We start from the raw sequence: 12,230 nt of genomic DNA on the forward strand, positions 1-12,230 counted from the left end.
TAAATTAAAACGCCAGTGCCAGTAGTGTTTAATGAGTGCGTCATTGAGTCATTCATTCAAACGATTCCTTCAAACGGCAGATTCATCAGATGTTTATGCATGGGCTAATGAAACTTTGATTCAACCAATTCGTTCAAAACACGGAATCAATCAGCAATGAATCGGATGGTTGCTGTGAGATGCGCTGCGTTTCCGCCTAAAATATAAGGGATATATTATTGTATTTGCTTATTGAACTGTTTATAGAACTATTAAACAGTCGTAATGGTGAAAACATTGTGTTAAATATAAAAACTTTCCATTTTGAATTTTTACCTCAGGATGCTGATGTTTTGATTTCTCCTGGAGAGGCTGCGTGAGCCTCGCCTCAGCAATAGATGCATAATATACAGTAGCTATATCCACCATTCTCCACTTACTCTAAATGTAATAAAATCAGAATAATACTTATTTTTGGTTACTGATGTTTTAATCGTGTTGCTTGTCTGGTGTTAATGAAGCGTTAATGACGAGTCTATGTCCCCGGACGGCCCCGGCCCAATTTAAACCCTGTATATACATAAAAATGTTTGCCCATAAGGTACAGCTGTAAGAAAATAGAATTTTTTTTTCTGATTTTAATGTCAATTTTTGTTCTGGGATAGTTTTCGAACTGCATGACAAAAAATCGTAATGGTCCTAAAAAAGACTTCATGTTTTTGTTTTGTTTTTGTTTTTTTGCACAAATATATTTACTTTGACTTTTGGAAATTATCTTTTGGTAAGATTTACTGGCAGTGTTTACAGATATTAAGAAAGTGAGAAGCTTTTTATGATTGTATATGATCAGTGAGCTCTGTTTTATAACTGTATCTCCCCCAGCAGTCATTTCTAGTTACCCAGAGATCCTCATGAGTCAAATTAGGCTCATTGTAATGATGTACAGGTTGAGGATGGCTGTGTTTTATGGAGGGAAACATTCTCATGGGGCGGCGTGTGCGTCCATACGATCTTTCATATGAACATATGACATGAAATGCATTCGCTGTAACTCTTCAGATAGTGTGTCACTGACAGCGGGCTGTGTGTCATTTCCAGCAAACACTATCGATCAAGGCCAGAAATCAACTTATAATGAATACTAAATCAAATGTGAAACCTGCATCGAGCTCCTGAAGATTAATACAAGCAGATGCCTCAATCTGCCAAATCAAGCTGGAGAACAAGATCATCAGGTGCATGTCAATAGAGACACAGCAAATACTGAGACAATTCATATTTGTTTTTCATTGTAACCTTGTAAAGCTTGACATATGAAATAATAATCCAAAAACCTTTCTTTTTTTAAATGGAACAGTTCATTGAACCATCTTTAAAATTTTGCATATTTTACTTTTATGGCTCATTTAATCTGACATAGTGAGAATATGGAGTAAAAAACAGCTCAGTTTTATTCAGAGGTCCAAACTGAGCAAAAATACGCAATATGGTGCAGATGCTGATATTTATATGGACAAAAAGAGTTTAAATTCTGCTGCTTGTAATGTAAATCAATGAGATCTTTATAACAGTACAGCAGATACTAGTCATCACTCTATATCTCCAATAATATGTCTTGAAATGATCCAAACATATAATGTAATGCAATCCAATGCTGATTGAGAGCTGAAGAAATAAACACTCCTCAGAAGATGTGAGATGTTCTGGAGGCTTGTGAAGATCATTCCTCCGCTGAGGAACAGTGAAAGTAAAGCTTCTGGAAACAAACGCTCCTCAAAACATCCTGATGATCAGATTTGAGACTCTAAAACATGATTGATGGAGAATCAAGTAAAGCTGAGCTGCTTCAGTCCAGTAAGTGTTCATCTGGAGATATTACTACAGTTATTCTCACGTTTACTTAATTAAAATCGGTAAAGATTTGACAGCAGAAAGACACGAGAAGCACCAGCTGAAGGTGTGTACAATTACACTAAAAGAGCAGACGACAGAAGACATGCAGTAGATTGAGTGCAACATGTTTAACAGCAAAGTTTTTGTCATGTTGATCATTTAGATACCTATCAAATATGATACAGTAGCTTTAGGGATAACTTTTTACTCAACTGCAAAGCTGATCATATAACTTTATAGCAAACAACAGACCTAAGATCTTGATGTTCATGCACATGTTATTTGTCAACTACATCATGGTTTTTTTCTTCCCATGGGCCATTGAGCCGCCTGTGGCTCAGTGTCTGAATAAAAGCACTTTCATCAGGCTCAATGTGTTCAGTTCACTGCCGTTGCTGTGGAATGGAATGCAGCGTGTGGTTTTCGCTCGAGATGTTTGGTACAAAAGCTGGGAGCGCATGGTTTTGTGCTCAGTCGCCGCTGTCCGTGTACGTTTGAAGTGAGACTCGCATCTCGTTACAGAGGGTGTGAGGCAACATGCTGTGAAGAATATTAACATTGCTCAACGGTTGCTCTTCTGAGCTTAATGGAGTTCTCGTGTGTCGGTTAAGCTTGTTTCAGATGTTTCTCCTAAATTTTCTTAGAAGAAATCAGTGAACAGTTGACATACATTCTATAAAATGAATATGGAAGTGGCTTATATCATTTGGTCTTTGGAGAATTTGATGAGAAATGTTTGAGTTCGTAATGAAATCTCTTGACTTTTGATTGCAGATCTTTTGCAGGTCTTTTTCTCAGGAGAAACATCTTAGAAGCAGGAAACTTAACCAAACATTAACATTAGATCTACATTTAATTGCTATCCAGGAGAAACCATTGAGATATTTTGTGATCTATCACTTTATATTGCAGATTATATTATCTTCATAAATCTTAGGCTAGTCTGAGATAGTAGTTATGTTTCCATCACCCTGTTTTTATGCCCATTCTGAAGAATCGCATTAGAAAAAAAGTAACACTTTTTTTTTTTTAAATCCCTTAATTCACAAAAAGTTTTGCCGCTTGCTTGAAGTGGTTTTTGACTATGCGAATAATGGGAAATGTAAACGCATCTACCTAATAAATTCCTCCATGCACATCAAAAAAGTCATGTGACTTTGCGCGATGGGATGGCATAACTGGACTAACCAATGGAATGACCACATTTATTGTGTTTCGTCTGCTCGCTCTGAGGTGCATGTTTTATTATGCATAAAAATTATTATATTCAGTGGCTTCTCTTACTTTTCTTAGTGATATTCAGTGCCAGTTTATCAGGAAGTGACAATTTTCTTCTCTTTGACTCGTTGAATGGAAACAGTGCTTTATTCGCAAATGTTTTATGCAATATTCCAGTTTTGCGCATACGTTAAATTCGCAACTTTGGAAGGAAACCTAGCTATTGAGGTCTCTACTGAAACTCAAGAGGAAACACACGTGAGATTGCTGAGTTTTTTGTTTAGTTTTTTTCAGAAGAAAGATCTGAGAGGCAGGATACAAAAATCCATTAGATCTCCATTTAATTGCTATCCTGGAGAAACCATTAAGATAATCTTGAGATCTATGACTTAATATTGCAGACTTTGCGATTTTGGTAAATCTTAGTTCTGCTGGAGATATTGAGATCTCATCTGAAACTCTAGAGGAGACATACTGTATGTGAGGTCATTGGAGTCTTTATTTTTAACACTATTTTGATAGTCCACTTTAGACATTCTTACAACTGTAAGTAACTTTGCAACTACATGTCAACTAGCAGTCATTAGAGTATTAATAGACTGTCTGCTTAATATCTTCTAACACTTTACTTTGATGGGCCCACAACATACTGAGTATAAGAATCTTTGCAAGTGTATGTCAACTTATTCTACTAACCCTAAACCTAACCTAACAGTCTATTCTGAGAGTTAGTAGCAGGGCCGTTTCTAGCCAATTTGACGCCCTATTTGAAATCCCTATTACTTTTTTGTCTTTATCTGTTTTTTGTTCAATTTTTTTGTTGTTGTTTCTTGAAACATTGATTTAAAGTGTCAGTTATTGCATTATTATTTCAGTCAAACCTATAAAACCCCTTTGTTACCCCAAACTACATATAAAAGCTTTATCAGTGGCATAAAAGTAACCAATGCAGCTACTTAATCATTTGCTACTCGTTAACGCGTTAATGTCCCCTTTAAATAACGTGACGCTCTGTCCTCTATGACGCTGCTCCCATTAAGCGCTGTTGGATGTGAATGAATTGATTCAGCATTTCGACACCTCTGTAAGGATGCATTTAACTCGACAAAGCGGTCTAATAAAGGATGTATTGATCTCGTGAATTAGCTAATTTTACTATACAAATATTTTTTAATTTGGATGTTAAAGTTTATATGGGAATATTACATGACACGCTGATCCTTTAACAATGCATTGGCGCAAAAAACGCACACCTTTTGGACAAATCTGCCACAAATATTTGGACAAATGTGCCACAAATACTGCTTAAACAAAATACTGATTTTGTGCACTTTATTTACTGTACCAATATTTTAAATTGGCCTTTGAATTTAGCTTTATTGCATGGCAAAAAAAAGTGTTACCTTGCCAAAGCACTGACAGAGCCCACTGATCTAATGGCGTTGTTGAGCGCTCCAAATGCAAACTTTGCATGCAACAATCAGGCAGCAATTGACAGCACTCTGATCTAGTGGCATACAGGCATCGTCAGATTGACAGTACTCTAGCCCAATAATGTTGGGGGATCCAGTGGGGGCGGCAGTCATATTTCAGAGTGACCGTGCCACTCTTTATCACAACCCTGCTAAAAGTGCCAGTACGTGCGCTCATTGGCACCCCTTCAGCTGGTGGCGCCCTAGGCGACCGCCTAGCTCGCCTATGCCTAGAAACGGCCCTGGTTAGTAGACATGTAGTTGCAAATTAATGAGAATTAGTTGACATGTAGTTGCAAAGTTACTTATAGTTAGTAGAATGTCTAAAGTGGACTATCAAAATAAAGTGTAACCGAGACTTTTTTCTCAGAAGAAACATTTCAGAAGTAGGAGAGTTAAACAAACATTTCTATTAGATCTCCATTTAATTGCTATCCAGGACAAACCATTGAGATCATTTGGAGATCAATGACTTTTTATTGCAGATTATTCTATCTTGGTGAATCTGTGGCCAGTTTGAGATATCGAGACCTTTTCAACGTGAACATTTCCATTAGATCTCCATTTAATTGTTATCCAGGAGAAACGATTGAGATCATTTGGAGAACTGTGACTTTTGATTGCAGACTTTGGTATCTTTGTGCATCTGAGCCCAGTTGAAAATATTCTCTCTCTCTCTCTCTCTCTCTCTCTCTCTTCTGAAACTCTAGAGTACACATGTGTGAGATTACAGGTTTTTTTTCTCAGGAGAAACATCTAAGAAGCACAAAAGTCTCCATTCTCTCTCCTCATTGCAGTTTTGGAGGAGATATCGAGATCTCATTGAAAGCTCAAATGCACCTCTTCTTGTTTGCAGAATCAGGTGAAGTGGATCCAGAGATCGCCCGTCTGAATGCTCTGGGCTTCACCGGCTGTTTGTCTGTGGTCCAGTTTAACTCCATCTCTCCGCTGAAGGCGGCTCTGCTGTATCCAGACACCAGTCCTGTCATAGTCACTGGACCGCTGAGCGAATCCAGCTGTGGCTCGTCTTTACCGACAAACCCCTACGCCGCTGAGACCACTCATTCTCTCACAGGTAACGCCATCAAGACTGATACCCACTTCCTTCACTGGTTTAGTTATAGAGTGCAACAGTCGGGTTCTTGAAGTAAAAATCCCATTCCTTTTCTCCACAGGTGAACTGATTTTTACCAATAACTCATAAACCTTTAAAGACAGATCTATTGTGAGCTACCAGGTTGTTAAACAATGGTATATGCTTTTGTTGAAGCTCTCAGTTCACATTATTTCAACTTTTTTACTCAACTGATAATCCTCGTATCAGAACCTAAATCTATCAAGAGCCTTAGCCAATGGATTTAGTGAATTTACAATAAATATCAACCCGACTTATATAGTTTAATAAGTACATAAAGACAAGCAAACTCTGATTTAAGCTTTGATGCAAACACTAATTTAAGTGTCAGACTGAAATTCATAACTTTGCACATACGGATATGAGCAGACTCCTAAATGATTGTGAATATGAGATATTAGGTTTTAAATGAGTGATTTGTCATTGCAAAAAATTATTTTCTTACTTAGTATTTTTGTCTTGTTTTCCAGTACAAATATCTAAACATTCTTAAATCAAGAAACATTTGCTTGAGAAGCAAAATGACTTAAGATAATACATCAAAATTAAAGTGAGTTTTTTTTTTCTTAAAATGAGAAGAAATATCTGAGAAAAGGCAAGAAAAATAATCTTGTTTTCCCTTTGAATTAAAATAATTTTTCTGACCCATGGACCATGAATGGCTATAAATTGATACATATAAAAAGATATAGTAATGAAGACAAAAACAGCATTACATCACTTTTTTGAAACAATTAGTTTGTTGTTAATGCATGGGTATATATACAGTATATATATATATATATATATATTAGTGCTGTCAAACGATTAATCGCATCCAAATGTTTTTGTTTACATAATAAATGCGAGTGTGCTGTGTATATTTATTATGTATATATAACGACACACACATACAGCATATATTTTGAAAATATTTACATGTATTTACATGTATATAATTATTTCATATATAAACATATTTAATATATAAACGTAACATATTTTTTAAAAATATATACATGCATGTGTGTGTTATATATACATAATAAATATACACAGTACACACACATATATTATGTAAACAAAAACTTTTATTTTGGATGCGATTAATAGCGATTAATGGTTGACAGCACTAATATATATATATATATATATAATTCAAATTATTGTAATATACTATTTTGTATTAAATGTATTTTATTGATTTTTAATATATAAGGAAATATATTTTCTTTGCATAATGGGAGCAACAGTTCTTAAGTAGTTAAAGTTATCTAGTTGCAAACAAAAACATTTATAGGCATCTGTATCTTCTTCAGACTTTGTTTTCCAAACTTCTCTCTAGTTTGTTGAGTCTTTCTGGCCAGATTCCTCCTCAAAGTCGAATTTCAGCAAACTTTCATCGCCGGCTCACTGAATCCTCCGCAGTGCTAATTAAATTAGAGCAATAATGATGGTAATGGCTGATCACTGTATTAATCTGCGTGAGAAAGACCTTCATTTGCATAATCATTTCTCGATTGCCTCTGCGTTTGTGCCGCATCGCTCCTTCATCGAGCGGCTGTGGCGTATTCAATGAGCTGCGACCTGCGCTTCAGTCCTGCTGATGATCTGTCTGTCTGTCTGTCTCTCTTCTCTGCTGTAGATCATGTGGGTACAGTAGGTACGGGTGAGCCCATAGTCAATGCTATCAACAGTGACTCGGCTTTGATCGGAGGTAAATGGATGTTGTAGTGCATTACAGAAATATTCCATTTCTCATCTTTTCTCATTTCATTCATTATTATTTGCTGCTTTCAGCTCATATTTACTTTGTCTTGCTCTAGGAATCCCTTAAATTAACAATTCGCCCAAATCATCATTTAGTTCTTCCCAAACTTTTTGACTTTATGTACTTGGAAGACAAAATAAGATGTTTAACCCATTTTTAATTCAGTGAGCTCCAAAAAATGCAGCATAAGAGTGAAAAAAATTGTGAAATTTAGAGTTTTAAAAAAAATGTCATTTTAGCATTTCAAGTTTTAGAAAATGGAACTTAAATTGACAAAAAACTAAAAATCATAAACCGATATAATGTCAAAATACTAACCTGCTGAGAGATTAAAATCTGATTCATACCTTTATAATATACTGACAGCTGCCATAAAAACGGGTGGTAAAGACACAATTACAAAACACCGTCATGATAACAAATACAACACTAAAATAATGCATAAACATTATTATTTTATTTAACAACATACGATGTAACATAAAATCTTAATCTCATCAAATTTGAAGAGTCACACATAATTCTGGGAATGTAAATTGACTTTGAATTATAATATGACTTATTCTTTTTCACTTCCAAAAACTGTACATTTGACAGTATTTTTCTGTAAAATGATATTAAAAATGCCAAAATGAATGTTAAAATGATATATTCACTACATATATTGTAAGGAACCAATTAACAGGTTTTTTTACAGTCTTTTTACCATCAAAATTATTATATTTTTTTGCATTGTAGTCCATAAGTCTTCTAAGGTCATACACTTAATTAAATAATTTATAATAATTAATAATACATTTTTAAAAAACAATAAATTACTGGAGTACGTTTTATAAAAAAAGGCTATTTGAGTCTTTATTTCAGTCTAATTTCGGTCTAATTCAGTGTGTTACTTGAATTTCTGTCATTATTTGTGAAATTTGCTAGCAAGTTATGAATGAAAATTGTTTCCACAACAAATTTATTTCAGTATGTGATGCTTTTTGAAAGTTTACGCACCTGTTTACTGTCACTGTATGGAAAAGAGCAGCGTTAACATTGTGCTAAACATCTCTTTTTGCGTTCACCAGGAAGAAAGACAGTCATACAGGTTTGGAACAACATTTCAAGAGTCAATTTACAATTTGTGAGCTAAAACTTGCACTTAATGACAAAGACGTCACATGATCTGTCATGCAAAGTGAACTTCAGTCTCCGTGTGCATTTAAAAGACTCCATAAAACTAATCAGAAAACCTCCAACCCGGCAGCGGCCCTCAATAATGACTGATTAACGGCTGCGTTCACATTGACCGAATATAAAGAGTTCTCCAAAGCTATCGGTAAATAGGCCCCCAAAACTAATTAAACATTTAAAGAAATTATTTGCTGATTAAGGGGCTTCTGCTACAATCCCAAACACACTTTGTCCTTTTCACAGCCACCGTAATGTGGCATTAAATTGAGTTGAGATTTATTTTGGCGCTTCAGTTAGACATTTCTTTCACCCTTTATAATTAAATGTGCCATGCTTAACCGGCCACAAAAGAGAGAAACATTTTAGAGGCTCTGACAGCGAGTAGAATTGAGACGAAGCAGCATTCACAACACGTCTGATGGCGTAACGAGACCATCAGAGCGCCAGACGCCAGGTTTTTTTGCCAACTTTCTGGCCTTTATTGATAGTCTGTATTTAACAGCTTTAAAAAAAATGGCGCTAATGGCATCTAAATTAGGATTGATTGTGGCGTTATGTCGGCGTGAGGTCTGGATTCACCCTCCAGAAACGCCTCTGACCGTCCGGCTGCTGAACTTTAAGACATTTTGTGGCACTAAAAGCCACGTCTGCAAGTCACCCGCCACTAAATGACCAATTTAGGTGATTACTCTTGAATGCTTTATACCACGTAGACTATTGTATACCATTCAATGAAACCTCGTTAAGTTCAAGATTTTATTTATTTTATTTATTTATTGGCAGTATTTATCCAAAGTTGAATTATCACTGTACACCAAAGATATGGAATTCTTTCAGTTTTCATGAAGATAGATAGATAGATAGATGATAGATAGATAGATAGATACATTTAAAAATATTAATTTGTAATATTTTTACCTATGTTTACCATATTCATATTAATATTAAATATTAAAAAATTATATTAATTAGTATTTTGACATTATTAATTGCTTTTTTATTTTTATTTTTTTTGCAGTGGCTAAAACTAATTTTGAATTATCACCATAAACCATATGGAATTTCTTCAGTTTTGATTACAAATTGTACATATTTTTATTTTAATTTCATTTACTTGTATTCATATATATTAATTTATAATATATAGTACACGTATTAGTATTGGTATTAATATAAATTTATATGAATATTAAATCTTATAAATATTTCTAAAATATTTCTAAATATATTTGCATATAAATATATTTTATTTTTAGATTTTATTTACATTAATTTCCATCAAATTACATCAAATGTTGAATTATCATCAAGGACTATAAATATGGAATTTCTTCGGTTTTCATTACAAATTATTATTTGATTTTTCGTTTAATTAATGTATATTCATTAAATTTGTTATATATTTTTATTTACATGTATATATATATATCTGTATTCATATTAATACAATAATTCATAAATAATATTAATTTTATTATATAATATATAATAAATAATTAATAATTAATTATAATATTATATTATATTATATAAATATAATAATTAATATTAAATATAAATACATTATATTAATTTGTGTTTATTCTCAATATTATTTATTTTAATAACCCCCAATTGTTTTCCTTTTTTTTTTTTTACAGTGCTTACATCCAATGTTGAATTATAATCATAACTTCAGAGCGCCAGACGCCAGGTTTTTTTGCCAACTTTCTGGCCTTTATTGATAGTCTGTATTTAACAGCTTTAAAAAAAATGGCGCTAATGGCATCTAAATTAGGATTGATTGTGGCGTTATGTCGGCGTGAGGTCTGGATTCACCCTCCAGAAACGCCTCTGACCGTCCGGCTGCTGAACTTTAAGACATTTTGTGGCACTAAAAGCCACGTCTGCAAGTCACCCGCCACTAAATGACCAATTTAGGTGATTACTCTTGAATGCTTTATACCACGTAGACTATTGTATACCATTCAATGAAACCTCGTTAAGTTCAAGATTTTATTTATTTTATTTATTTATTGGCAGTATTTATCCAAAGTTGAATTATCACTGTACACCAAAGATATGGAATTCTTTCAGTTTTCATGAAGATAGATAGATAGATAGATGATAGATAGATAGATAGATACATTTAAAAATATTAATTTGTAATATTTTTACCTATGTTTACCATATTCATATTAATATTAAATATTAAAAAATTATATTAATTAGTATTTTGACATTATTAATTGCTTTTTTATTTTTATTTTTTTTGCAGTGGCTAAAACTAATTTTGAATTATCACCATAAACCATATGGAATTTCTTCAGTTTTGATTACAAATTGTACATATTTTTATTTTAATTTCATTTACTTGTATTCATATATATTAATTTATAATATATAGTACACGTATTAGTATTGGTATTAATATAAATTTATATGAATATTAAATCTTATAAATATTTCTAAAATATTTCTAAATATATTTGCATATAAATATATTTTATTTTTAGATTTTATTTACATTAATTTCCATCAAATTACATCAAATGTTGAATTATCATCAAGGACTATAAATATGGAATTTCTTCGGTTTTCATTACAAATTATTATTTGATTTTTCGTTTAATTAATGTATATTCATTAAATTTGTTATATATTTTTATTTACATGTATATATATATATCTGTATTCATATTAATACAATAATTCATAAATAATATTAATTTTATTATATAATATATAATAAATAATTAATAATTAATTATAATATTATATTATATTATATAAATATAATAATTAATATTAAATATAAATACATTATATTAATTTGTGTTTATTCTCAATATTATTTATTTTAATAACCCCCCTTTTTTTTCTTTTTTTACGGTGCTTACATCCAGTATTGAATTATCATCATAACTAGAGATATGAATATGAGTGAATACATATTAGTTAATACATATTATAATATAATACATATTAGTTTGTTTTTTTCTAAAACATTATTTTTTTTTTTTTTCTTTTAAAATTTAGTCAACCATGTCCATTTTGCATGTTTCATTATCCAAAGATGTAGAAATGTAATTGAGTCATAGCGTCTAGCTCTGCTGTCCAGAGTCTCCTCACTATTTCGCGTGTCGCTGTGCTGTTTTTCAGGTGTCATTGCCGTCGTGATATTTGTGAGTCTGGCCGCGCTGGCTGTGATGGCGCGATTCCTGTACCGGCGGAAAGAAACGTTTCAGCCCCAAGAGCCCAAAGCAGACAAAAACGACGACAGTCCCGAAATGCCCTTTAACACGGATCCGAACTCACAGAGCATTATCAGTGATAACCAAAAAGAGTATTTCATATGACGCTCTTTCACCTCGTATCGGACTAATCCAGTTAAACCGACGGACTGAAATGCCTTGTCGAGTCTAGGGACATTAACATTCACGGTGCATTATGGGAAACCGACCGAGAGACTGGGGCTGCTGAAGTGGAGCGACGCGTCCCTCCGTTTTTGCCCTTTTTGTACATAAAACAGTTATTGTCCAGAGATCTGGCACAATAGTACGGTTTCTAAGGTGTGTATAATGACATTCATTGGTTGTAAATATTCTTTTGAAATGAAACTTTGTAA

The 12,230-nt window shown here is 33.0% G+C and overlaps 1 protein-coding gene across 1 annotated transcript in view; it reads left to right on the forward strand.

The window, feature by feature from the left end:
• The window catches only part of LOC107751824 (contactin-associated protein-like 4), a gene marked incomplete at its 5' end in the record, with an annotated part of 142,723 nt that extends 130,518 nt beyond the window's left edge, over positions 1 to 12,205 (forward strand). Inside the window, 3 exons of the mRNA XM_016567597.1 lie at positions 5,419 to 5,637; positions 7,322 to 7,393; positions 11,765 to 12,205. Of these exons, the coding sequence (XP_016423083.1) occupies positions 5,419 to 5,637; positions 7,322 to 7,393; positions 11,765 to 11,961 (488 nt within the window). The remainder of the gene's footprint in view (positions 1 to 5,418; positions 5,638 to 7,321; positions 7,394 to 11,764) is intronic.
• Between the last annotated feature and the right edge of the window lie 25 nt (positions 12,206 to 12,230).

The sequence above is a fragment of the Sinocyclocheilus rhinocerous genome, unplaced genomic scaffold (genome assembly GCF_001515625.1).
Source record: "Sinocyclocheilus rhinocerous isolate Xijiao unplaced genomic scaffold, SAMN03320098_v1.1 scaffold2207, whole genome shotgun sequence".
NCBI lineage: Eukaryota > Metazoa > Chordata > Actinopteri > Cypriniformes > Cyprinidae > Sinocyclocheilus > Sinocyclocheilus rhinocerous.